Below are 27,651 nucleotides of genomic sequence, written 5' to 3'. Positions count from 1 at the left end.
TTGCCCGTGTCCGGGACCGGGAGAGCCCTGGTTTTGTAAAAGAACTCGGGCGATGCCAGGCGGTGCTAATGTCAATAATATAATCTTGAGTGTGCGCCGAGTCAGAGCCTATCCCTCAGCGGTGGAACGGCCAGGAACATCACCACGGCAACAAGCCCGCAGGCAGGGAAACAAACAAGACGGCGTCTCGCTGCACTGCTGCCCCCTGGTGGACGAACGGTAGCGGCGCACTGCAGTTTCGTTGTAAAAGTTCTGCGGTGACGGACTGACGTTTTCCCTCGCCTAGAATTTGAGGATTGAGACAACTACAAAAAAACAAAACAAACAAACAAAACAAAACAACAACAAATATACTGCATGAATATAATTGGATCTTTTATTTAACATCATGTAAACAAAGAAACTACAAAATTATACTGGCTTACACATGGTAAAACACATTACATGTTTGTAAGAGGCTATCATACAGCCCGACAAGACTAGAAGAGAGATTTATTTTTTTAATCCGTCTCAAACAAGGACTCTATGCAAAAAAAATAAAAATAATAAACAACTTGATCTTAGTTTATAGGAAGATTTTTGGCTAAAGACAAGAAGCGCTGTGGTTCGATCGCCGATGCAAGGACAGAAGTGACAGCTTCCTGTGCTGTAGGTCAACTCTATGGTACGACGGACCACTTGAGAAATTTGCCCGCCCCCCCCTCCTCCCCCAAATCCAGATTACAAAACACTGACCTCCTGACATGGCAACAATAATAAGACAGAGAAATCTCTTGCTGTGTAAATATATTTCTCTGTTTGATCGAGACATGCATTGACAGCACACGCGAAATAACAAAATATAAAAGTACATTTTGTCTGTAATTAATATAAATGTGATTATTTTTATGAAGCCAGGGCAGCAGACTCAAACCAAAAGTGACTCACATTTTAAACAACGTTCCCCTCATCAATTTTAGGACTGAGACAATTATAGGTGTGCAATTCAATATGTTAACAAGGGAACATTATTCAGCAGCTTTCACTGGACTCTATGAAGCTGAGGGAGTTCATTCTATATAGAGGGGGTGCAATTCAATATGTTAACAAGGGAACATTATTCAGCAGCTTTCACTGGACTCTATGAAGCTGAGGGAGTTCATTCTATATAGAGGGGGTGCAATTCAATATGTTAACAAGGGAACATTATTCAGCAGCTTTCTTGGAATGGGTTACCTAGTAGTGTTGATGAAGGAGACTCTTCTTCTCACAGAGAGTGGTGAGGGGATGGAATGGGTTACCTAGCCATGTCGTTGAGGCAGAATCACTGGGACCCTTTAAGACTCGACTTGACAAGGTTCTGAGATCAATCAGATGCTCGGAACTGGACAAGTTCTGACAGGCAGAACGGACTCCTCTCCTTTGTGTATTTTGTTGTGTTCTGAAGTCAGAAAAGGAAGGTTTTGTAAGACTCGGTTCTCTTTGATCTATGAAGGTCAGGGGAGGTCTCTCCACTGGCAGCAGGTTTAAGGCACGGAGTGATTCTGAAGACTGGAAGACGGTTTCTGCGGGGGTGCTGGTGTTTTAAAAAAGGGGGCGGTTATCTGTCTTTCTTGTTGCCGGGGGGAGCCTCGGGGACCCCCATCTTGCCAGCCGCTGTGCTGCTAATGCAGGAGGATGCCTACAAGGAAAACAGAGTAGAGAGATAGGAGGAGAACGGGACAATACAATCGCTGGGTAATGCAACCCTCACCCCTCTCCACTCCCCACCCTCTCCCTTCCATCCCCTCCCTCCTTCCTCTCACTCTCTCCCTATCCCCTCTCCCAATCCCTCTCCCCCGCTCCCCACTCTCCTCTCCCTCCCCCTCTCCCTCTCCCCCTCTCTCTCTCCCCTCTCCCTCCTCCCTCTCCTCTCCCACTCTCCCTCTGTCTCTCTATCCCCTCTCCCTCCTCATCCCACTCACCTGATCCAGCAGGAACGTTGCCCCCGAGTCGATGACCCCCCCCAGCTCCCGGTACTGCCCGGAGTATCGGATATAGGCCCAGGTGAGCAGCCCGATCAGCACCAGGCCAGTGCCGCAGTTGCACAGCTGAGCCACGAGATCCACGCCCAGGAAGCCGGCCACGCCGGACAGCATGTAGAGCAGGACCACGACCCCGAAGAGCACGGCGGGGGTGCGGAAGGCAGCGAACACATTCTTGCTCTGGTTGTGCTTCAGGAAGCCGGCGCACAGCTCCCCCAGCTCCCCCTCCAGCTGCTCCTGGTAGCGCCGACTGAAGTCCGCTCCGCCCATCTTCTTGATCCGCTGGAAGTGCTCCAGCGACACCGCCACGAACGCCAGGTGCTTCTCCTCCAGGATCTGGGGGGCCACGTAGGGCTTGTCCCCGCCGCACGTCTGGGAAGAGAGGGAAAGAGCGAAGGGGGTTACATCTGTAACTCTGCAACACTCGACCAAGCCACGAAACTACAGGAGACTAGCTCCTCTTTAAACACTGCTGGGGCTGGTGTTAGGGGCAGGGTTAGCGTGTTAGTGTCGCTGTTAGAGTCAGGCTCAAGGTCAAGGTTATCTACTGCTGTATAATTGCAGTACCCCTTTACCCCTCCTATTCTGTTCCGATTTTAGGTACATCTGTTGTGTTTTGGATCATATTCTAGCAGTGTTATTATTATACACGGCATCCTAGTTCATATTGGATTCTAGCAGCGTTATTATTATACACGGCATCCTAGTTCATATTGGATTCTAGCAGCGTTATTATTATACACGGCATCCTAGTTCATATTGGATTCTTCTAGCAGTGTTATTATTATACACGGCATCCTAGTTCATATTGGATTCTAGCAGTGTTATTATTATACACGGCATCCTAGTTCATATTGGATTCTAGCAGTGTTATTATTATACACGGCATCCTAGTTCATATTGGATTCTAGCAGTGTTATTATTATACACGGCATCCTAGTTCATATTGGATTCTAGCAGTGTTATTATTATACACGGCATCCTAGTTCATATTGGATTCTAGCAGTGTTATTATTATACACGGCATCCTAGTTCATATTGTATTCTAGCAGTGTTATTATTATACACGGCATCCTAGTTCATATTGTATTCTAGCAGTGTTATTATTATACACGGCATCCTAGTTCATATTGGATTCTAGCAGTGTTATTATTATACACGGCATCCTAGTTCATATTGGATTCTAGCAGTGTTATTATTATACACAGCATCCTGTTCATATTGTAGCAGTGTTATTATTATACACGGCATCCTAGTTCATATTGTATTCTAGCAGTGTTATTATTATACACGGCATCCCAGTTCATATTGGATTCTAGCAGTGTTATTATTATACACGGCATCCTAGTTCATATTGTTATTATTCTAGCAGTGTTATTATTATACACGGCATCCTAGTTCATATTGGATTCTAGCAGTGTTATTATTATACACAGCATCCTAGTTCATATTGTATTCTAGCAGTGTTATTATTATACACAGCATCCTAGTTCATATTGTATTCTAGCAGTGTTATTATTATACACGGCATCCTAGTTCATATTGGATTCTAGCAGTGTTATTATTATACACGGCATCCTAGTTCATATTGGATTCTAGCAGTGTTATTATTATACACGGCATCCTAGTTCATATTGGATTCTAGCAGTGTTATTATTATACACGGCATCCTAGTTCATATTGCAGATTCTAGCAGCTAGCAGTGTTATTATTATACACGGCATCCTAGTTCATATTGGATTCTAGCAGCGTTGTTATTATACACGGCATCCTAGTTCATATTGGATTCTAGCAGTGTTATTATTATACACGGCATCCTAGTTCATATTGGATTCTAGCAGTGTTATTATTATACACGGCATCCCAGTTCATATTGGATTCTAGCAGCGTTGTTATTATTATACACGACATCCCATATGCACGGCCTCCCAGTTCGTACTGGATTCTAGCAGCGTTGTTGTTATTATGCACAGTAATATTTCTCTAGGGTACCTGCTCCATGTTCTTGTAGTAGAGACCCTTAGCTGATGCCACGGCCGCCAGGTTATTTGCTTCTGCTGTGGCCTGAAAAACAGAGAAGCAGCTGAAAGGAAGGCTGGAGGGGAAGCCTGAAGCGCGTGAAAACGGGAAGCCGGACAGTAACTCTGCCCAGGACACGGAGGCAGAAGACTGCAGTTCAAGCACTCGTGCAACACTACCGTCTAACAGAAGCAGCTTCCTCATTTATAAGATGCAGCGATCTGTCGTAAAAACGTATTTATTTTTTTTTTAAATAATTTCTATACTTGAATATAAAATTAACCCTGATAAAATTATTTTAAATATATATTATATATTTTATTTTATTACCTGGAGCATCGACTTGGGATGAGGTAGGTCCTCTCCTTGGTAGATTTTAATGTATGCCTTTGAAAAAAATAAAAATAAAATTATGAAGTCATGCCTTTTCTTCACCACTAGATGGTGCTGTTCACACACATGCCGTGCCAGTGTGACTGTGCAAAAAAAAAAACAGCGGGGCTGGACAAACGAGAGCCAGGAGCAAGCAGGAGCGAACTGAAGACAGGGCTGAGGGAGGGGGTGTGGAGAGGCACGACGTGTGAGAGAGAAGTGTATTCACAGAGATGTATTGTAACAGGCCCTGGCAGTGTGGGGAGGGGAGGGGAGTGTAATCAGCTTGAAGTACTCTAGCAGGGTCAGGGGAGTGCATTCACCTTGAAGTACTCCAGCAGGGTCAGGGTCAGGGTCAGGGTCAGGGTCAGAGTCTTGAAGTACTCCAGCAGGGTCAGGGTCAGGGGAGTGCAGGGTCAGGGTCAGGGTCAGGGTGAGTGTCAGGGTCAGGGTCAGGGTCAGGGTCAGGGTCAGGGTCAGGGGAGTGCATTCACCTTGAAGTACTCCAGCAGGGTCAGGGTCAGGGGAGTGCATTCACCTTGAAGTACTCCAGCAGGGTCAGGGTCAGGGGAGTGCATTCACCTTGAAGTACTCCAGCAGGGTCAGGGTCAGGGTCAGGGTGCATTCACCTTGGTACTCCAGCAGGGTCAGGGTCAGGGTCAGGGGAGTGCATTCACCTTGAAGTACTCCAGCAGGGTCAGGGTCAGGGTCAGGGGAGTGCATTCACCTTGAAGTACTCCAGCAGGGTCAGGGTCAGGGTCAGGGTCAGGGTCAGGGGAGTGCATTCACCTTGAAGTACTCCAGCAGGCCGCGGCAGGTGACCTTGGACCCGTTGATCTCCTTCTCCATCAGGTTGGCCGGCTTCAGCAGGAGGGGCACCAGCGTCGACAGCTGCTGCTTGAACTCGGGAGCGATGTCTGCAGCGAGACAGGACAGCAGAGAGTCAAACAGGACCGCAGAGACAGGACCGCAGGGCATCAAACAGAACCGCAGAGACAGGACCGCAGAGCATCAAACAGAACCGCAGAGACAGGACCGCAGAGACAGGACCGCAGGGCATCAAACAGAACCGCAGAGACAGGACCGCAGAGCATCAAACAGAACCGCAGAGACAGGACCGCAGAGACAGGACTGCAGGGCATCAAACAGAACCGCAGAGACAGGACCGCAGAGCATCAAACAGAACCGCAGAGAGAGGACCGCAGAGACAGGACTGCAGGGCATCAAACAGAACCGCAGAGACAGGACCGCAGAGCATCAAACAGAACCGCAGAGAGAGGACCGCAGAGACAGGACCGCAGAGACAGGACCGCAGAGCGTCTAACAGAACTGCAGAGACAGGACCGCAGAGAGTCAAACAGAACCGCAGAGACAGGACCGCACAGAGTCAAACAGAACTGCAGAGAGAGGACCGCAGAGAGTCAAACAGAACCGCAGAGACAGGACCGCAGAGAGTCAAACAGAACTGCAGAGACAGGACCACAGAGAGTCAAACAGAACTGCATGGCAGGACCGCAGAGACCGGACCGCAGCGAGTCAAGCAGAATGCAGAGACAGGATCGCAGAGACAGGACCGCAGACAGTCAAACAGCACAGCTTTAAGTCAAACAGCTTCGAGAGGGGCAAGAAGGACAGGAAAAAAGGGATGGGAGAGGGGAAGGAGGGGGGCATATGATGAGAGACCAGGGATGGATGGATGGGAGAGACCGGGGAAGAGGAGACGAGAGAAGGAGGAGAGGCTGTACCGCCGAGCTGCCCCTGGAACATGGGGCTGGTGGCCACCTGGAGGCCGGGGTGCGGCAGCAGGAAGCAGGACACGCTGGTGAAGCAGGAGTGGATGTGCTTGCGGACATTCTGGATCTCCTCGTGCTGCTGCTCCTTCACCTGGGGAGAGACGGGCAACGAACAGGAACCCTGTGAGGAACGCCACAGCCCCCCACACAGCGTCACAAGACACGCCCCCGCCGGAACCTTTACAAGACACGCCCCCGCCGGAACCTTTACAAGACACGCCCCCGCTGGATCCCATTCACTCAATTACCTGCAATCGCTTGTCCAGGAAGTTCATGCCCCCCTTCAGCCCGTAGTGGTACTCGTAAGGGAAGCTCCAGTCTCGCACCAGGAACATCAGCGACTGGGGGACAGAACGAGAGAAACCGCCCTGTGCACTCAATGGCATTTCATACACAACAAACCCCACCTCCAGCAACCGCACAGCTTTTCAGAGACTGCAATTCAGTGGCCCTTCATTCTTAAACCAAACCAAAAGAGCATTAAGAGCTCCCCCCCCCCCCCCATACCTGGAATGGTTTGAGGAAGATCTCGTCCATAGCAAGGCGTCCGTATTCTGTGAAAAGCTGCAACACAAGAGAGGTGAGAAAATCCACAAGGTTAGGAATGGTTTCTCCTGACTGCTCACATGATGTAGCGAGAGAGATACGCACACGCACGCACACGCACACACACACACAAAAACAAGAACCTCATGGGAACCCTGTGACAGATCCTGCCACAATAAAACAGGAAACAACAGCAACTACACGGGCCCCCTTGTGGTGGTTCATTGGTACGGCAGCAGCGCAGGGGGGTCAGTGGGGTCGAGCGCTACCTGTAACTGCTGCAGGTCGTCCTCTTGTATATTCTGAGACAGGTTGTAAATCTGGAAGAAAAACACAGACCAGAGAAAGTCAGAAACAGGAGGATCACAGCTAGTCAAACCCCAGCTCTGTGTGTGTGTGTGTGAGACTGAGACTCACAAACTATTGAGTATTGATTGATTGATTGATTTGCAGATTGATAGAAAGGCCCCAGTGATGGGAGTTTGGACTCACCTGCACGGAGCTGGTCATGGTGCTGAGAGCGAATATAGTGGCGCAGTCCTTCACTGTGGACTGGCTGTCAAAGGCACCCTGCGTATCCATCAGCACCACTGCCACCTGCAACACACACACCACAGCACTGAAACAAGGAACTGCAACACACACACACACCACGACACTGAAACAAGGAACTGCAACACACACACACACACCACAGCACTGAAACAAGGAACTGCAACACACACACACACACCACAGCACTGAAACAGGGAACTGCAACACACACACACACACACACACACACACACACACACACACACACACACACCACAGCACTGAAACAAGGAACTGCAACACACACACACACACCACGACACTGAAACAAGGAACTGCAACACACACACACACACCACAGCACTGAAACAGGGAACTGCAACACATACACACACACACACACACACACACACACACACACACACACACACACACACAACAACTGCCAACAAGGAACACACACACCACGACACTGAAACAAGTGTCATTCTTGCAATTCAAGAGCAACTAGACTTTATTATTATTATTATTCTACATTTTTTTTTTTTTTATTATTATTTTGGAAAAGCAAGATCAGAAAGTCGAGCACCTGCTTGCCACCAGGTTTCTCCACAGTGAACACCTCGCTCCAGATCTGGATGCCCGTGGTCTCCGGATCAGAACCGCCCCGCCACGAGAAGCCAGTCAGCGGCTCGCCATCCTCTCCGAGCCACGCGGGGCCCAGCTTCTGCAGGGGGCACAACGAGGGGTCACGTTTGGAATGCAGAAAGACGCAGGGTCCGAATAGCCGTTTCACCCGCTAATGCCAGCTTGATCAGCCCCAGGGCGTCTAGGCAACAAGCTCAAAGGAGTCTTATTGTTAAACTCCTAGTGAAACCAGGTATGGATCACACTGCTGTGCAGCTGGAGTCTTACTAGCCTACTGGAAGCCAGTGCTCCCTCCCTTGCTCGTTCTCCCACCCCTCTTTCTCTCCCCCTTGCTCTCCGTCTCCCCCTACCTGTCGGCTCATGTAGCGAAGCATGAAGTCCAGCAGGAAGGACTTCCCCTTGCGGAAGGCCCCCGCGACAGACACCACGACCACGTCGAGGTCACGCACGCCCTCCTGCAGCAGCACGCTCTCCAGCGCCGCCACGTCCAGCTCGAAGGTGTGCTCCTGCTTGTGCACGTGGATGATCTGCACCGGCCGCGGCCCGCTCTCCGGTTCCGGTTCTGGCATCTCTCAGGCAGGCTGGGCTGGCTCTCCTGCCGGGTCAAGAACACACGTTTCCTCAGCCAGCGCCTTCACATCAATAAGGACTCCTGGTCTGGAGAATCAGGTGTGTGGAACTAAGAACGCACTGAGGATCCACTCTCCTGCTCAGCGCTGGACTCACCTGACCTCAGCACCACGTCGCAGGACCCTCAGCTGATGCACTATCCTTGCACCGCTAACACTAATAACTAGCTGTGATCCTAACTGGCTGCATCCTAGTTCATCTTGGATTCTAGCAGCGTTATTATTATACACGGCATCCTAGTTCATATTGGATTCTAGCAGTGTTATTATTATACACGGCATCCTAGTTCATATTGGATTCTAGCAGTGTTATTATTATACACGGCATCCTAGTTCATATTGGATTCTAGCAGTGTTATTATTATACACGGCATCCTAGTTCATATTGGATTCTAGCAGTGTTATTATTATACACGGCATCCTAGTTCATATTGTATTCTAGCAGTGTTATTATTATACACGGCATCCTAGTTCATATTGGATTCTAGCAGTGTTATTATTATACACGGCATCCTAGTTCATATTGGATTCTAGCAGTGTTATTATTATACACGGCATCCCAGTTCATATTGGATTCTAGCAGTGTTATTATTATACACAGCATCCTAGTTCATATTGGCAGTGTCTAGCAGTGTTATTATTATACACAGCATCCTAGTTCATATTGGATTCTAGCAGTGTTATTATTATACACGGCATCCTAGTTCATATTGGATTCTAGCAGTGTTATTATTATACACGGCATCCTAGTTCATATTGGATTCTAGCAGTGTTATTATTATACACGGCATCCTAGTTCATATATTCTAGCAGTGTTATTATTATACACGTCCCAGTTCATATTGGATTCTAGCAGCGTTATTATTATACACGGCATCCCAGTTCATATTGGATTCTAGCAGTGTTATTATTATACACGGCATCCCAGTTCATATTGGATTCTAGCAGTGTTATTATTATACACGGCATCCCAGTTCATATTGGATTCTAGCAGTGTTATTATTATACACAGCATCCTAGTTCATATTGGATTCTAGCAGTGTTATTATTTGCACTGGCTGTAAACTACTCTGTGTTTAAGTATGAAGCCTGCATTGTAACCCTGCCCTGTTACACCTGTGTGACTCTCCTGGGATAAAGACATGGGCAAATCCCCAGCCCTAGTCTTGTTGTGTTTCCAAACTTCTGAACACTAACGTATGTGTGTAATATTATATATCATTTTCTCACAATCACTTCTTCAATTCACCTCAATTTTAATGCGCACTAAATTTACAAGCAATATATTTTGTCTGTGTTATTGACGTATAGACCTGAAACTTTCTGGAAGCATTGTGATAACTTGAAAACTGTTGGAAAGTCTTTATAATGCCCTGAAGAGAAAGGATCGCATTGCACTTGGATGACCGCAGAGAGGATTCACGCAGTAATATCATACTTTTTACACGCAAGCAAGTTACTAGGCGTGATCTGAGGGAGGTTCAAGTAAAGTAAAGGTTAGTGTAATGAATAACTAACGTGATTTACTGCAGACAACGCTGATGATGAGCACGCCAGGGCTGGGCAGGGCAGGAACCGCGCCAGCAATCAACAAATCGCCCATTTTGAACTGTGGTTAATATATATATATATATATTTTTGGGGGGGTGGGGTGGGGTGGGGGTATAGGGCGATGTACCTCAGCACCGGAGAGGTTTACACATCCCGGGTCAGGACCGCGTTTGTTTGAGTTTCATTTGCATGCAGTAAAAACCGAACTAGCATTAATGCATAGACAAAAAACACGCACACACACAAATACAAGAATTAAAAATAAAAAAAAAAGCTTCAAAACATAACAGGCCGCCGTATTCTTTCAAATTACATAGCACTAATAATAATAATAATAATAATAATAATAATAATAATAATAATAATAATAATAATGGCATTTTTTTAGCGAAGTTCATCATTATATAGATATGCTCGAGTCACACACGCAATGGTGCCGAGCCCCGTTTCAAATGCAAAGTCTGAGCGGAGTTGAAAGGTAATAATATTATAAAAGGTATTATATTTCATATCAACTCATGCATAAACACGCACTGAAACTTAACAAGCAAATCCATACGCAACGCGGACTTCACCGCGTCTAAATGAAATGAAACGATGTTTTTTTGTTTTGTTTTTTGTTTTTTTAAGCGGGTTATGTATATTTTTCTTACATCACTTGAAAAGTTCTTGTAAACCGAGTCTAAGTAAGAAATAAGATACGTAACACATCAATGCCCCTGCAAACTGCGCGACACGTTTGCGGATGTTACTGTTATATTGCAAATATATCATTTTTAAACAGAATACACACAAAACAGGGCACGCTTTTTACCTGACGTCCGATAACAAGCTACCAAAACCCGTTCAAGCTCCTGGAGTCTCTTGACAGTCACAACAAGTTTAGCCACAGATAAAATGCGCGGTAGCTTCTGGGACTTGTAGTTTTTTTTTTATGGCCGTTTGCCAAACCGTGAACGGCAAGTGAATTGGAAAACTACATCTCCCAGGATGCGTTGTGATTTCCACTGTGGCGTCTCGGTAGTTGTAGTCCTGTCACAATCCCTTTTTCGGCCGAAGCCGGGTCATGAGTATCGCTGGAAGCTGACATCGTATTTTAAATAAACACAGATCGTGCTGTAGACAATATAGACGTATGCTAACCTGTAAATAAATTGTTATATATGCGCATGCAATAACAGCGCTGGTATTTGCAACGTGAGCTGTCGCCGGTTACAATAACAGATTTTATTACTATCGTGCGTGTGTCCTTTTTACGCTCTGGACCTCCCAAACTCACACCCAATACCGATTTGCAGCCTCCCTCAATGCAAACCCCGCTGCAGCCCGACAGAAGCGGAATCCGTCTCGGAAGCCCTGCGACTCACGCACCACGCCCTGGCTCCCGGTCACAATGACGTGATCTACCGCTACAGAGACCGAACGGGAAACCGTTTGTCTCAACAGGCTGCAGAAAAAAAAAAAATGCATGACAAGTGAGAGAGTTTGCACTGCGATTTCACAGCTGCAATGTGCTGGGGTTGCAAAAGCTGCTGGACACGCGGGAGTTCCGTGCAGAAAAATCTAGAACCCTTTTTTTTGCCGGGTTCTAGAACCATAACAGAGGGTTCTAGTACAGCGTGTGATCAGATGGAGCGTTTAAAACTCCTAACTGTGATTCTAAGTGGTTTTTTTTTTAATAGAGAACGCCTGTAGTAAATAATTAGGATAATGCAATGCGATCTTTTTTTTTTTTTTTTTTGTTGATAACCGGACTGGATCACATTATATTTTTAAAAAACGCATGTTTGGAAACCCGCATGTAGCCTATGAGCCTTCACTGCTACCCTGACTAGAGGCGTGTCCGACCCGGGCTAGGAAGCAATTAACAACACCCTATTGTAACGCACGGAAAGCGAGAGAGAAACTATTTTCAAAGTAAAAGTTTAGTTTTTTTGGGGGGGGGGGATTTGCACCGCTTTTGAATAAAACATGGCTCGTTTTTTTCTGACCTCTTCCTGCTGTCGCAAATCTTTTTTGCGACGCGTCTGTTTTGTAGGCGGAAACATGACCGCTGCTGTCTGCACTGCAAGCAAACTTACCGGGGGTCGGGGCTCACCGGCGTGTTTTTACGCCTTGCAAAGAGTCACTAGGCTTGAAATGATTTATCTAAAGTGCTTTGCATCGGCTGCGAGAAGATGTTTCACACAAAGCCCCGTTTGTGGTTTAATCTCGACCACAGCGCGGTTTGCAAAGTGCGGTAGCGCCTCGCTTGCCAATAGTAGCCCTGGCGTAAATGCATGCCGCCGGACGTCTTCGTTATCAAACCGCGGCGCTGTTTTGCACGCCAGCTGTGCGATTAGCGGCGGGGGTTCGTGCTTCTGCAGGACTCGCTTTCGCTCGGTCTCCACCGCCGTGTCGAAGGACGTCGTGCTGTTCGAGCACGACAGGGGGGCGTTTTTCCGGTTGCTGGGGTTTTTCTGCGCCGGGCAGTTTCTGTTCTGGGTCTCGCTGGCGCATTTCGCCTTCACCGGTCTGAAGGAGACGGTGATCACGCACGACGCCGCCGCCGCCGCCGGGAAGGGTCTGCCCAAACTCGGGGGCGTGTCGCTCAATCTGGGGTCGAGCAAGTGGAGATACGGCTTCACCGTGTCGTGCCTGACCGTGGGTAAGAACTGCGCGTTTATTTATTTATTGGGTTTGTTGTGACAGTCGAAATGTACTGATCAGTAAACTTTACAGCGCTGTGTGTGCTGATGGAGCAGAGAGGGAGAAAGCAAGGCTCTTATACCCTCTGAACAGCCCCCCTCTGCTGTGTGCTGATGGAGCAGTGAAGGTTATTGTATTCTAGCGATTAGATTAGTAGAGTACACATGCCTGCAAAATTACATTTGAATAGTGATTTTACATTTGCCTTACTATTGCAATAGTGTGTGTGTGTGTATATATATAGATATATATCGGTTTGTGCAGCACTAAAAAAGCTTCTCTCTTTCTCCTCCCTCTCTCTGGCGCTCTGTCTTTCTCTCTCTGTCTCTCCTCTCTCTCTCTCTCTCTCTCCTCCCTCTCTCCTCTCTCTCTCTCTCTCTGTCTCTCCTCCCTCTCTCTCTGGCGCTCTGTTTCTCTCTCTCTTTCCTCCTCTCTCTCTCTCTCTCTCTCTCTCTCTCTCTCTCTCTCTCTCTCTCTCTCTCTCTCTCCCTCTCTCTCTCTCTCTCTCTCCAGGCTCTCTGGTCCTGGTTGCTGGCTCTGTCTTCGCACGCCGGTCAGTCAGCAGGGTCCTCTTGCACCGCGGCGGACAGGAGGTCACCTTCACCACCTACTACCCCTTCGGGGGCACGTCCAGCTTCAGCGCCCCCCTGCGCCACGTGTCCTGCGTGGCCCACCGTGCCGAGGCGCCCTCCATGATCCCCGTCCGGGTCAAGGGTCACGCCTTCTACTTCCTGCTCGACAAGCAAGGCCGGTTCCACAACGCCAGGCTCTTTGACGTCACTGTGGGGGCCTACAGGAAGCTCTGAGGAGCCGAACGCACGTGCCATTCGTTTATACTGAAGCCAGGGTTGGGTCCCCAATGCTTTCTGAACTGTGTGGATGATTTCCTGTACAGGGAGTGAGAAACTCACACTAGCCCTGCTGCTGCTGCACCCAGTCCTGGGGTTCAGAGCTCCCCTCAATGAAGTCTAGTATTATTCTTATTAATATTGCAATGATCAGGAGGCAGGAGTTTGAGCAGGGTTAGAAACTCACACTAGCCCTGCTGCTGCTGCACCCAGTCCTGGGGTTCAGAGCTCCCCTCAATGAAGTCTTGTATTATTATTATTAATATTGCAATGATCTGGAGCCAGGAGTTTGACATGGGACGTTTTTTCGGTGTACAGCTGCACTTGAGCTAGTAATGACGTTCTGGGTTGTAAAAAAATAAAATAGCGCTCTACAAAAAATGAGTGCCCTGCTTCTGTTTTGAGTGAGTGTTCAGTGGAGGCAGTGATTCAGCGGCTGGCTGTGAAGGGGAGCCTTTGTGACGTCGGCATCTGGCACAGAAGAGAAGTTCTGTTTTGTTTTTATACCGCTGGCTTACAGCTGCAGTGAAACCTTGAATTTCCAGGACGGGATCGGGCTGTACACTTCACACAGAGACTCCCGTTGCACAGCGCTGTGATCCACTCCTGGCTTTAGTATGAGTTTAAGAACGAGACACAGTGTGTGGCTGATCAAGCTGGTATTAAAATCTGGAGCGGGTGACACTGCTGTGCAACAGGAGCCGAGTAAAGGTCCTTCAGCCCATCAAGGCTTGCCCCTTGTCTGCAAATAATATATATATTTTTTTAAATGCTCGCAGTGTTTTAGATCCTACTGCTTCAGCTGGTAGTCTATTCCGTGCATTTCTAACTCTCTGTGTGTAGAAATGTACTTCCCTCCAGCTCTGCAAAAATGAGTGTACCTGCAGTTATGAAATTCAGTTTTAGCAAATTTAAAGGGAGAGGGGGACAGAGAGGGGGAAGAGGAGAGGAAGAGAGGGACTGAGAGGAAGAGGGACAGGGGGAGGAGAGAGGGAAACGGGCATACAGAAGGGGACAGAGAGGAGGTAGAGGAGAGGAGGGACACAGGTGTAGAGAGAGGGAGGTGTAAGAAAGAGGGAAGAAGAGTGACAGGGAGAGGAAGAGAGTGAGGGACAGGGAGAGAGGGGCAGAGAGAAGGGGAGAGGGAGGAGGTGAGAGGGAGAGGGACAGGGAGAGGAAGAGAGAGAGGGGCAGAGAGAAGGGGAGAGGGAGGAGGTGAGAGGGAGAGGGACAGGGAGAGGAAGAGAGTGAGGGACGGAGAGAAGGGGAGAGGGAGGAGGTGAGAGGGAGAGGGATAGGGAGAGGAAGAGAGTGAGGGACAGGGAGAGGGGCAGAGAGAAGGGGAGAGGGAGGAGGTGAGAGGGAGAGGGGTCGAGAGGGATAGGGAGGGAGAAAGAGGAGGAAGGGGATTGAGAAAGAGAAGTTAAGGAGGGCAGGGGGTCGGAATAAAAAAAAAAACACACCAGACGACTCAATATTTGAAAAAAACAAAACAGCGCTGCCTTTAATGCGAGTAACTGAGGCCGGCCAGGTTGAGGAGAGACCCGGCCGCTTCCTGCAGGTCCAGATCGGGCTCCAGAACCCGCAGGTCCACGCTGGCGCCGCCCTCCGCCTCGAACACAAAATACTCGATGTAGCCGCTGTCCGCCAGGGGGTCCTTGACGCAGCCCCCCCCTTCCTCCTCCTCCTCCTCCTCGCAGTACTCGATCGCCCCCAGCTCCTCCAGCCCCTCCCCCCCGGGCCCGGCCACGCCCACATCCACCTGGAACACGCCCCCGGCCGCCAGGCAGGCTGCCATCTTGTAGATGCTGTAGTTGTGGTCCTCGCTGGGGTCGGAGGTCAAAGGGTTTGACCCCCAGAGGCAGGGGGCGTCGGGGGAGACGGCGACCGGGGAAGGATTTTGGGGTTCGGAGCCTGAAGGTAAATGAAACAGGACGGGATTATCGATGGTGAAACGTGTTTAGCCAACAGCAAACGGGAACTGAGAAGGGCTGGAGGGCAAGGCGTTAACACTAACCTTAAAAGGGCACATCAGGACCTTCTTATTTGATTGTGTTGCACGTTCCCAGGTGTTGCGACAGCTGTTTACGTAAGCGCTGTGTGTGTTTGTTTTGCATTTTGACCACTTTTTAAAACTTTTTAAATTGCATTCCCTGTCTCGAGATGGCTTCCCATGTACCTGCATTGCCCCTCTCAGAACTACATTTCCCATCATCCTCCTGCTCGCTGGTAAATCCGTTACATATGCCAGCAGGTTAAAGTCTTGTTTTTTTTTTTTTTTTCCCCTCGCCTGCCGACGCACTAGAAAAAAAAACCCGCCTGCGTTGCCCGAGATACGGCCGTCTCCACGGCGACGGGACACAAGCCGAGCCGCACGCCGTTTGAAAGGTGTGTGAGAGCGAACGGTCTCCGTTCGATGGGGCTCTCCCCCCTGACGAAGCATTTCCAAAGCAGGCGCAAGGAGAGGGGTGAATGGGGGGGGGGGGGGGGGGGGGGGGGGACTCATATTTATTATTAATTTAGTATTTCTCCTCAAAGCAAAGCATTATTTTTATTATGCTGCACAAACTGGCGATTTTAAATCCACACCCAGTAAGGTAATGCAAAATGCATGGTCTACGTTTTTTTTTTTTTAAATAATTTCTGCTTTAATCAGTTTTGTATTAGTGTTTGTATTTGAGCGGTTATTGTATGTGTGTGTGAGGTGCTTTGGGTTCCCTGTGATGGAAGGCTCTATAGAAAGGTGAATTGTATCGCAGTGTACTGACCTGGATAATCGCAGGGCTCCTCTGTGTAGGGAGCTGCAACGCTGGGGCTGCAGTCTGTCCTGAAAGCACAGAATCAACAGCAGTTAACTTGTGGATTATAAAGCAAGCAAGCAATGGATCAGGCTGTTTGTACATCACGCCCTTCACAACGACCCCCCCTCCAAAAACTTCATACTACGCCAGATGCAAAGTATACCGAGCATCAAAAGAAACGTAGCGCTATTAGAACACGGTTATTTTCAAAAGCAAACAAGGTATATAAATGATGGACACTGACAGTTGGTTGGACGCTGGATGTGGAGCGATTTCAGCTGCTGACTTGCAAGCTTGAATAAAAGCAATAAAGAAAAATCACAGAAAAACACCAACGTCTGTCAAAGAGCAGCGCCTTCGTGCGATCGGCACGCTGGAGGCTGGGCTGGGGCAGCGGGCTGTGGCTCTCCGTCTTGGGCGCTCACAGCCAGCGATTTCAAACCTTGCCGAGACGCTATAACCAGACACGCTCTGTCAATGACAGGACCGGGAGACCAAGAGTCACAACACCTGCCCGAGAACCAACAGATCATTCTGCAGCATCTTCGTGACGTCAACTGTTAATGAGCACGATAAAAAGTCATCGCGCCTGCTCTGAAACAGAGTTTGTCATTTTTCGATCACAGCTAGTGAATTTTATCCAAATATAAGCGATCGGTTTCTTTTGATGCTCAGTGTATAACCATGGGAAAATCTGCAGAATTCCCATGCAGTAATACAGAGGTGCTCTTTCTTCGAGGAGTTACTCACATTAGCTGGAGTGTCCCGATGCAGCTGCTGGTTTTCCGGACAGCTTCCAGGAGGGCAGGTCTGTAATCCGGGTCCACGCTCCACAGCGAGCCCTTTCCCATGTTCTGGAACGACACCATTATTATTATTATTGAGTCATTCAGCAGACGCTTTTATCCAAAGCGACTCGCAGAGACTAGGAGGGTGAACTCTGCTTCATCAACAACGACTGCTGCTGCTGCAGAGTCACTTCCAATAGGATCGCGTTCGTTTTGCGTCTCGTCCGAAGGACGGAGCACAAGGAGGTTCAGTGACTTGCTCAGGGTCTCACGCACACAGCGAGTCAGTGGCTGAGCTGGGATTTGAACCTCCTGGTATCAAGCCCCTTTCTCTAACTGCTTTGACCAGCAGAACTTCAAATATGTAAACAGTGGCTTTAATCGCTATGAAGCTCAACTCCTAGAAATTGAACCTTTATTATCGCACAACTAAGACGTCATTGCAGATATAGCCTGTTGTGATCTTAACTTGTTGCATCCTAGTTCATGTTGTATTCTAGTGGGGTATTATTTGCACTTTCTGTAAACTACACTGTATCTGAAGCTTGCATTGTAACCCTGTGCTGCCTTGTAATATCTGTAAGTCACCTTGGGTAAAGGCTTCTGCCAAATCTAATAATTCAATCTGGGATCTGAAACGCTAAATGCGTTCCGAGGCACCTTGCTCTTGTCCTTCCTCATCTTCTTGAAGCACTTGCTCAGGGACAGGTTGTGCCGGATGGAGTTTTTCCAGCCCGCCGGCGCTTTCTGGAAGTAGGGAAAAGAGACCAGGATCCAGTCGTAGATATCCTTCACCGGGAGGCACCGGTTGGGAGAGCCGTCGATGGCCATGAAGATCAGGCTGCTGAAGGAGTAAGGGGGCTTGCAGCACGACGAGGAGGTGGAAGCGGGGTCTGACCTGGGCTCGCCAGCCCCAGGAGGGAGCTGGATCCTGGGGGAGCCCTGTCCGTGGCCCTGGCAGTCCGTGAGCGCGCCTCGGAGGAGGAGGGTGGTGAGAGACGGGGGTTGCTCCCCATCTCCCCCCAGCCTCAGCTCTTGAAGCAGGTTGGTGTTCTCGTGGAGCCAGTTCAGGCTGGTCAGCTCTTCGTCGCACCGGCTGCTCGCTGGCGCCCCCCGGTGCCGGGGTCCTGGGGGCGGCGGGAGAGGGGGGGGAGGGTGAAGAGGCGGCTCTGGGCTGGCAGCTTCAGGGTCCATCTCTCTCTCTCTCCTGCATAGGGGAAACAAAACACGTTTGTGGTGGATTTGTATTGAGTTCTTGTTCAGTTCTAGTTTGCTGTTATGGACTTCATCAGTCTTTGTAGAAGTAACAGCCAGTGTCACCTATTATTATTATTATTATTATTATTATTATTATTTATTATTTATTCTGCTTCATCAACAACCGCTGCTGCTGCTGCAGAATAATAGATATTTTTTTAGATATTTTATTTAATATCATGTAATCAAAGACACAATGATATCGCAAAAGTTTACATTTTGAAACGTCACCTTTTTTATTATTTGCTTTAGTAGTATTGCAAACTCACATAGAAGATGCTTTTATCCATCAAAAGGGTGAACTAGATATTTTTTATTTAATATCATGTAATCAAAGACACAATGATATCGCAAAAGTTTACATTTTGAAACGTCACATTTTTTAAATTTGCTTCAGTTTTTTCGTTACCTATATGGGAGGGAAAACTACAAAGCGCTGGTGTGTAATTCAATAAGTTAACCAAACATTATTCAGCAGCTTTCATTCGACTTTATGAAGCAAAATTAGTTCATTCTGTAGAGAGAGGAGAGGGAGGGTGATGCCAAACTTTTGGCCAGAGCTGTAGGCTGGCATTGTAATTTAGTTTTTCAAAAACTTTGCCGTGAAGATTAGGAACGAGGTATAGGAAATCCAACACACAATCTGACAAACTTTCAACGCTGAAAATAAATATTAAACAAACAAAACACTGTTTAATGTTAGAAGCCGCAGCAAGGTGCAGAAATAAAGGACTTTCACCTCTCTCTCTGTCTTTGTACAAAGTCGGGCAACTGCAGGTTATTTTGTCGGTGAATCTCGGTTATCGGTTAATCAATACAGCTTCGAGTCAGCTGCACAGAGAAACCGGGTTCAAAGATTTACAAGAACAAGGGGCACGGATTAACTCGCCTGGGGCTCAGGACTGGGACCGGACAACTTTCCAAAATCATGCAGCGTTTGTTTTAAATTTCATTAAGAAATAACGCGTATGCTTTCTCAACACACACACACACACAATGAAGGGTATTATAATTATTCAGTCCAGTGAATCGTGAGTTTAATAAGGTGCAAGGTGTGAATGTACACCGTATTGTATTAAAAAAAAAAGAAAAGAAAGACGAGATGGCGTGCAAATTTGTATTTTATTATTATTATTATTATTATTATTATTATTATTATTATTATTGTTATTATTATTTTTACGCTTTCTGTTTCCAGTTCCTGACGAATAATATATAAAACGATACACAGCAGCCGTGGCGCAGTTTAATTAAACCTCGCAAACGATATGCATTTGTTGCAAAAAAATAATAATAATAATTATAATAAATACGCAAACAAACCTGGGTTAAAAATAAATGAATAACCGTGTTAGTTGTTGAAAGCAAGTCTCGAAACAAAAACACGTTTTTTTTTGTTTTTTTTTTTATATTTGGAAACAACATATTAAGATGCATTATCATTACAGCGTGCCGCTAGGGGGGACACAAATAAAGAAATAGAAATTAAATAACACTCCCCTTGTTTCTGTTCTTACCTTTCGTGGCTAGACCAGAGAGGGAAATTTACAAAAGGGATTATCTTTCACCGTCGCCATGGAAACGAAAAGACGCTTTAGTCACCCCCCCCCCCCCCCCCCCCCCCCCCCCAGCCTTGTTTTAAAGCGACAGACTCTATTTTACACAAAGTTTTTAAACAATAACACTGCGTTTTTAAAAACAAAAAAACAGAGCGAGTATTTAAATAACGGGTTTGAACTGTAAGGTTAGTACGTGGGTAGTTTTAGATTGTAAAAATATTTTTTAAAAAGAAAACTGTTTCCATAAAGCCGGGCGCTTGTTTGTAACGTAGCTAATCCGTTACTGGTCTCTATAACGCCTTCAGTTGAGATTAACACAGTTGCATACAGAAATGCACAGCAGTATAATGATAGTGTATATAATACTTCATGTTGCACGGTATTGTTATATTTTAAAAGCCCCCTGTTTGTTTTCTGTATATTGTTAATGTGTTTATAACGATCGATTTACCCATAGTAGTTTGTTTTATTTTGATTACAAATGTGTGAATTAAATTGTTATATATATATATATATATATATATATATATATATATATATATATATATATATATATATTATGTGCAAAAGTCTCAGACACGTTTCATTGTTCTACTCTGATGAATTATGAACATCAACAAATTAAATTAATCAAATCAACAGTACGAAGGTCGCTCTTGAAATGAGGATTTAAAGGATGTGTTGCAGTAAGAATACCTCCGTTCAGAAAGGGGGCTGAAACATGCACAAGAACACAGAGACTGGACTCTGGAACGATGCTCAAAGGTGCTTCGGACTGCTGATGGATGGACAGCGGCACCTGTGCCTTCTGCCAGTCCTGTTCTCAATTCAACGCTTGCCTTCTTTCTGTTCCTGAAGGATATTATCTTCAAGTATCGCTCATCCTTGTTGGACAGCTTTGTGGGTCTTCCAGTCCTGGGTTTGTCAATTCCAGATGGTGTTTCTCTGTACTTGTTGATTATGCTTCGGATGCCACACCTTGAAAATGGAGCGATGCGAGCGATTTCACTCAATGTGTTTCCTTCTTTATGCAAGTCAAGGTTGTTATAATAGAAGAAAACACTAGTGGAGGCTTTGAGTAAATTGCTGATAATGCATCAGAGTAGAACAATGCAACACGTCCGAGACTTTTGCACAGCAGTGTGTGTGTGTGTGTGTGTGTGTGTGTGTGTGTGTGTGTGTGTGTGTGTGTGTGTGTGTGTGTGTTAGCTCAAAGAGCCAGCTGCCCAATGCATAATGTATCGTCGGTGGTATTTGCTAATTATTAACCTAGTTTATAGCACCAGTAAAAAGTTTTTTTTTTTAAAAGTACAAATCATTTTGAATTCTAAAGCACAGCGGTAGATGAAAACGCGCAGCGCGCAGCGAGCGAGTAAACAGACCCTATCTCTTACCTATTCGTTGTTAATCTAGCGCTATTAACAGCAGTGAAAGAGTTACCCCAGCGGGAGACAGGCGGGGTTGTTACTTATTAAAATGCTGCCTTTAACCGGCATGGGAAAGCTGATCCCGCTGCTGCCAGCTGCATACAGCATGCTTTTTAAATGGAATTACCCATTGTCGTTTCTCTGAACTTCAGGGCAGTTATCATAATAATAATAATAATAATAATAATAATAATAATAATAATAATAATAATAATAATAGAAACACCCTCTATATATAACATAGACAATAAAAATAGTTGTCGAATATAACTGCGTGTATTGGTGGTGATGTATTTAAAGCGCTCGCTTACTCGTGGATGCGTTGAAGGCGCTAACGCGTGTTGCTCTGCACCCCGCTGATAAAGGGGTGTCTTCGGTTACCATAGTGACGCTGCAGGACACCGGATGAAAGGCGCGTCTGCTTTTGAGTCTCCCAGTCAGCCAGTCCTTATCGGGCTGTCTCACAAAGCATGCACCAGCAGTGATGACATAAGGACAATGTCCTACTGTGAGCGACTCTGCCTGTAATGCGCAGTTCACAGCCTGCCTCTGTAAAGCGCTTTGTGATGGTGGTCCACTATGCAAGGCGCTATATAAAAATAAAGATATTATTATATTATTATTATTATTATTATTATTATTATTATTATTATTATTATTATTTATATTATTAAAAACAAAATATATAATATAAATATATATATTGTAAACTTAAGTTAGGATACAGTTAAAAGCTTTTGCACTCATGAAATTGATTAACATACCGGTATATATATATATTTGAAGAACCCCCCCCCCCCCCCCCCCCCTCCGAACCAACCTGGTTTGAAATAAGGTCTTATAATGGCTGCATGAAATCACAGCTTGATAACGCGAAGCAGGGAAACGGGTCTGCATCGTGCTGTCGCTTGTCGTTGTCGCTCTGCACGGATTAAGATACTTTATATATATATTTTTTGCAGTGTGTGGACGCAGTTGCTATGGCTATAATAACAAGAAAACGACAGCTCTGGGGGGAGCTTTCTACGCTGTGGATACATTCGGGGGACGCCTTCAAAATTCAAAAGGATTTGAGGAGGCGTTGAAAAAGCACAGTTCAGTGTCTGGAGCATGAAGTGTCTATCGGGATTAGCATCCCCGTTTCAATCAATACAACAATTAGTATCCGGACAATCGTTCAAAGACCGCTCCTTTTTTGTTTTTGATGCTGTCTTAATCCTTTTTGTGTGTGTGTGTATATATATATATTTTTTTTCCTGGAGCGGAATTGAGCTTCGATTTGAGCTGGAACAGGAGAGTGACTGATCAGCTGTTGCGTCGCGGGGCTGTCTGATTGATTAATGTCAACATTGCAACAAATAAAGAAATAACAGCGACAACAACATGCCGAGAAATGAAGACTGGAGTTTCTCCAGACGGCGTGTATGTCTAGTATTGAGTGCAGCTGGATTAATATCATAACCTAATAGATTTCATTAGCACGGGAGTGTATAGGCGTAGATTAGATCTGTTTTACTGAACTGCCAGCGTGTAGAATGATGAGTTAATTGCGTATTTGCGCGGTTGTGTGTGTGTGTGTGTGAGAGAGAGAGAGAGAGGTATTAAGCTGAAATCGAAAAGGGGCAAAAACAGAGGGCTTGTCCGGTCTGCTGAGCTGTATTCGGTTGACACGGCCCCTAAACCCAAACATGCCACCATGGCACCCCCGTTTTCTGGGTCCCGCGGTGCCCCCGGGTTAGGCGACCTGCACCTGAACGAGGAGAACGCGCGGATCGCCCTGCTGGCGCTGCTCATGGCCGGGTACCTCCTGTGCGGCGCCGCCGTGTTCTCCGCCATCGAACACCCCGTCGAGGTCGACAGCCACCGGCGGTGGAACCGGACCCTGCTCGGCTTCAGCCAGAGGTTTAACATCAGCCCCGGGGAGTTCCGCCGCTTCCTGCGGGAGTACGAGGTGGCCATGGCCACGGGGTTCCGGGTGGATGCCCTGAGACCTCGCTGGGACTTCGCCGGAGCTTTCTACTTCGTGGGGACGGTCGTGTCGACGATTGGTGAGGAAATTATATATAGTAAGAGCAGTCCCGTTCAAGGCGTATATGTGAAACTTGTCTCGTACATATGAACCACGTGGAATTATTATTATTATTATTATTATTATTATATTATTATTATTATTATTATTATTATTATTATTATTATTTATTAGTATTTGTTTTATTATTGCTTGGCTGTTATTACAGAGAGGTTTGGTAAAGCATAGGGAAGCATTGTAAAGCACAGAGAGGTCTGGTAAAGCATAGGCATTGTAAAGCACAGAGAGGTCTGGTAAAGCACAGGGAAGCATTGTAAAGCACAGAGAGGTCTGGTAAAGCACAGGGAAGCATTGTAAAGCACAGAGAGGTCTGGTAAAGCATAGGGAAGCATTGTAAAGCACAGAGAGGTCTGGTAAAGCATAGGGAAGCATTGTAAAGCACAGAGAGGTCTGGTAAAGCATAGGGAAGCATTGTAAAGCACAGAGAGGTCTGGTAAAGCACAGGGAAGCATTGTAAAGCACAGAGAGGTCTGGTAAAGCATAGGGAAGCATTGTAAAGCACAGAGAGGTCTGGTAAAGCACAGGGAAGCCCCCCCCCCCCCCCTCCTTGTAAAGCCCCCCCCCCCCCCCCTCCCGTGTTCCATACTAAGTGGGCTGGAGTAAACGTCACGTTATCGAACAGACACTTCGCAGATGCTAAGGACAAGTGCAACACGCAAAGCCTGCCTTTTAATTGCAAAAACACAATTGCAGCTTTCCAGAAGGCAACTAATAAGCCGAACCTCCCTGCGCTAAACACGGCTGCGAGTGCGTCTGTATAATTACTGACTGAGCTCCGAAGTGCTTCGGCTTTTATCAGGCTGATTCACCATTCAGGGTGAAAGGAGTCAAGAAACCGCTGCTCGGGTTTGCGTGGGTCGCTGTCCTCCCCAGAGTCTCAGAAAAGCAGAGATCCTCACAAACCCGAGCAGCTGCCTCTTCACTCTGAACGGTGAATCAGCCCCCCTGATCAGTGCCCCCTGATCCACACAGGCGCCCCTCGACCTGATTGTCAGCCCCTGATTTCTGCGGAGAGTGTGAATAATGGAATAATCTGTTCGATCAGCCTTGCTGTTACTCCTGCCTCGCTGTTTTGTTTTATGCGCGTTTTTTTTTTAAATCGTTCTGTTGCTCCCAACTCAAGTACATTTTTGCAAACTGTTTTAAATAAAGATTTTTTCTTTTTTTTCCACCCAGGATTTGGCATGACCACGCCCGCCACAGCCACTGGTAAAATATTCCTCATTTTCTATGGCATGATGGGCTGCGCTGGCACCATCCTCTTCTTCAACCTTTTCCTGGAGCGCGTGATCACGCTGTTGGCTGTGCTGATGAAGGCCTTCAGGCGAGGGAGGTTGTGTCTCCGAGGGTGGGACCCGGAAACCGACCCCGGGCGGGAGGAGGGAGGAGGAGGGGAGCCCTGCCGGCTGCCTGCCTGGAAACCCTCGGTTTACAACGTGATGCTAATCCTGGGGCTGGCGGTGTCCCTGATCGCTCTCTGTGCCTCCTCTCTGTACACCCCGGCCGAGGGCTGGAGCTTCGTGGACTCCCTGTATTTCTGCTTCGTGGCTTTCAGCACCATCGGGTTTGGGGATCTGGTGAGCGGACAGCGGGGGTCCTATGAGAACCAGTCGCTCTACGGCCTGGGGAACTTCTCCTTCATTGTGCTGGGGGTCTGCTGCCTCTACTCCCTGTTCAACGTCATCTCCATCGTCATCAAACAGTTTCTCAACTGGCTGCTTAGCCTCTGCTGCTGCTCCCTCCCCCGGAGGAGGGCCGAGAAGCCGCAGTGGGTCCTGGGAGGTAGGCGGCACAGGGTGGCCCCCTTGCCAGCTTCGGGGGGCCGCCACCCGACGAGGAGCGAGGTCTCCCTGGATACGGAAGCTGCGTTGGAGAGTGAGACGGACGCCCGGCGGGTCTCCGTGGAGATGAGCGCCATCCGCGACTTCCTGGCCAATAACAATCGGGCGACGGCAACGGACGCCCCCAGGCTGCCAGGACCCGAAGCCGCCAATGGGCATCTCATTGTGGCTTGGGGGGGCGGCGTCGAGGGAGCGGCCGGCAGCGAAGACCGCCGCGAGCTTGAGAAGGGCCTGCTGAGGGATATCGGCTCCCTGGCGATCATGAACAACAAGCTGGCAGAAACGTCAGAGCGCCATGGCAACGGGCTGCCCGTCATCGGCTCGGCCAGGCTGCTGCTGCTTCAGCAGGAAACCAGCGACCATCGTCTCCTCCTCCACCGCCACTGTCTCTCCAGCACACAGGGGTCTCCAGCCAGCGAGAGCAGAAGCCGTTGCGCGTTTCCTGGGTCTCCCGCCTCCTTGGGGGCCACCGACGGCCCGGGGGATCCCTCGAGCGGGGTGGGATCCCTGGCCAACCTCGAGAGCCTCACCCAAAGCAGCGGAGGGAGGGACTCCCAGAATGGACTGCCCTCCGGCAGAGTCGAGTCCCCGGCGCCTTTGAATCAGCGGCCGGGGGGAAGCGAGCAAGCCTCTTCATCGCTGGACCAGCCCGGCGACTACCGGAGGAAGATGACGGAGAGGCCGAGCCGCTCCGGTCACGGGCTGACCCGTGGCGTCCCCTCTCCCGCGGTCCCGGGCCAGCGGGCGAGTCGGTCTGGCGCTACGGAGCCCCCCAGAGAGTCCCTGAGCAGCGGGGGGCCTGCCGTGACAAAGACGAGGGTCTGTGCCCCCAGAAACAAGTTCCTGAGTGGAGTGGGGTCCCTGGCTGTCATGAACGACAGGTTCGCAGAGACTAGTAAGAGAAAGATCTCCCGGCACCAGCAGAGAACCACCGAAACACAGGAGAACACTTAGACTGAAGGAGATGCTGGTTTGAGCCGTCGTTGAGGATAGGAGAGGATGGAGAAGAGTAGGAGAGGATTGGAAAGGATAGGAGAGTGTAGGAGAGAATGGGAAATGGCAAAGGAGGAGTGGAGAGGATGGAGGAGAGTAGCAGAGGATGGGAGAGGATGGAAGAGTGTAGGGAGGGGTGGGAGAGAGTTGGAGAGCATAGGAGAGAGTTGGAGAGTATAGGGGAGGATGAGAGAGTAGTGAGGATGGGAAGGATGGGAGAGGGTAGGGAAGGATGGGAGGGTAGAATCGGAGAGGGTAGGAGAGAATGGGAGAGGGTAGAATCAGAGAGGGTAGATTCAGAGAGGCTAGGAGAGCGTATTAAAGGGCAGGTGAATTGTTAACAGCCATATGCTTCATTTGCTGGGTATCCAACTCTTTCCTCTAATCACGCACCCACAATGCCTCTCTTCTAGTGGGAGGAGCGATTAGACCTCATTCTCCAAGACCAAACCTTAAAGCTACAGAGCTAGAATCGGTGTATAAGGGATCATTGCAACTTGAAAAACGAAATGCTTGTTTTAGCATGTGTGTTTCTTTCCAAACTGCACATTGGAGACCTATACAGCGATGGAAAGGCACAACAGGGCAGAGCTAAGGGTTTATTTCACAAGATACATTTTCTTGTAATATTCCCCCCTCCAGTGATATATTTATTGATGGTTATGAGAACAAATTAATTAGCCAAGGATGCAATGCATTATTTATGAACTATAAATAATTTGCAGCAGGCTGAGATGTATGAATTATTCAGACACGATCTTTGATCTCACGCTAAGGATGCTGCCGACTGAATAAAAAAGCACAAGTTCTTGGAAAATAAATCATTTTTTATTGTTCACGTAACACCTCTTCTATTTCCAAAGCTGTACAAGATCTGTCACTTATAACAGGGTGTCTAGCTAATTGGGTTAAACATTTCCATTTGAGTTAGCTGCCTCAGTTTGAAATATCATTGTAACCTGAACATTATTATTATTATTATTATTATTATTATTATTATTATTATTATTATTATATTATTATTATTATTAGTATTAATGCTATTATCTTTATTGTCATATTATAATTATTTTCTCCATTTCAGCTTTGAATCCTCCTAGAAGATAATCAGGTTGTGATTTATAAAGAAAGCCATTCATGTAAATCTTTGTTGCCTTGAGTTGATGCGTTACTTTTACTGTAGTTCTGAACTGCAAACTTTTAATAAAAGTGGGGCTGATCAAGTAGAGGCAGAAACGTCTTCAGTTGTTGCTGTTGTGCTGTCT

General features: G+C 47.5%; 4 protein-coding genes across 4 annotated transcripts; 2 read left to right on the top strand and 2 right to left on the bottom strand.

Annotated features, from left to right (window-relative positions):
* Positions 1–1,236: 1,236 nt before the first annotated feature.
* Positions 1,237–11,016, bottom strand: LOC121310089 (atlastin-3-like). The gene is made up of 13 exons (XM_041243336.1): positions 10,910–11,016; positions 8,266–8,510; positions 7,857–7,994; positions 7,226–7,330; positions 7,003–7,053; positions 6,695–6,751; positions 6,436–6,528; positions 6,140–6,278; positions 5,184–5,311; positions 4,353–4,409; positions 3,996–4,067; positions 1,944–2,375; positions 1,237–1,660 (listed from the first exon to the last, which is right to left on the bottom strand). The coding sequence occupies exons 2-13, from the start codon at positions 8,482–8,484 to the stop codon at positions 1,580–1,582; spliced, it is 1,572 nt and encodes a 523-aa protein (XP_041099270.1). The 5' UTR covers positions 8,485–8,510; positions 10,910–11,016; the 3' UTR covers positions 1,237–1,579.
* Positions 11,017–12,177: 1,161 nt separating this feature from the next.
* Positions 12,178–13,759, top strand: tmem223 (transmembrane protein 223). The gene is made up of 2 exons (XM_041243337.1): positions 12,178–12,742; positions 13,297–13,759. The coding sequence occupies exons 1-2, from the start codon at positions 12,235–12,237 to the stop codon at positions 13,587–13,589; spliced, it is 801 nt and encodes a 266-aa protein (XP_041099271.1). The 5' UTR covers positions 12,178–12,234; the 3' UTR covers positions 13,590–13,759.
* Positions 13,760–15,108: 1,349 nt separating this feature from the next.
* Positions 15,109–20,051, bottom strand: LOC121310083 (forkhead box protein N2-like). Its single transcript, XM_041243321.1, has 5 exons — positions 19,995–20,051; positions 17,881–18,427; positions 17,183–17,286; positions 16,400–16,458; positions 15,109–15,545 (listed from the first exon to the last, which is right to left on the bottom strand). Exons 2-5 carry the CDS (start codon positions 18,412–18,414, stop codon positions 15,136–15,138), a joined length of 1,107 nt encoding a protein of 368 aa, XP_041099255.1. The 5' UTR covers positions 18,415–18,427; positions 19,995–20,051; the 3' UTR covers positions 15,109–15,135.
* Positions 20,052–22,288: 2,237 nt separating this feature from the next.
* On the top strand, positions 22,289–26,456 carry LOC121310084 (potassium channel subfamily K member 13-like). The gene is made up of 2 exons (XM_041243322.1): positions 22,289–23,511; positions 24,729–26,456. The coding sequence occupies exons 1-2, from the start codon at positions 23,160–23,162 to the stop codon at positions 26,345–26,347; spliced, it is 1,971 nt and encodes a 656-aa protein (XP_041099256.1). The 5' UTR covers positions 22,289–23,159; the 3' UTR covers positions 26,348–26,456.
* The last annotated feature ends 1,195 nt before the right edge of the window (positions 26,457–27,651 follow it).

Source organism: Polyodon spathula, unplaced genomic scaffold (genome assembly GCF_017654505.1).
Source record: "Polyodon spathula isolate WHYD16114869_AA unplaced genomic scaffold, ASM1765450v1 scaffolds_1723, whole genome shotgun sequence".
In the NCBI taxonomy this organism is placed as follows: domain Eukaryota; kingdom Metazoa; phylum Chordata; class Actinopteri; order Acipenseriformes; family Polyodontidae; genus Polyodon; species Polyodon spathula.
Note: the sequence above shows the minus strand (reverse complement) of the source record. Positions and strands in the feature narration are given on the sequence as shown.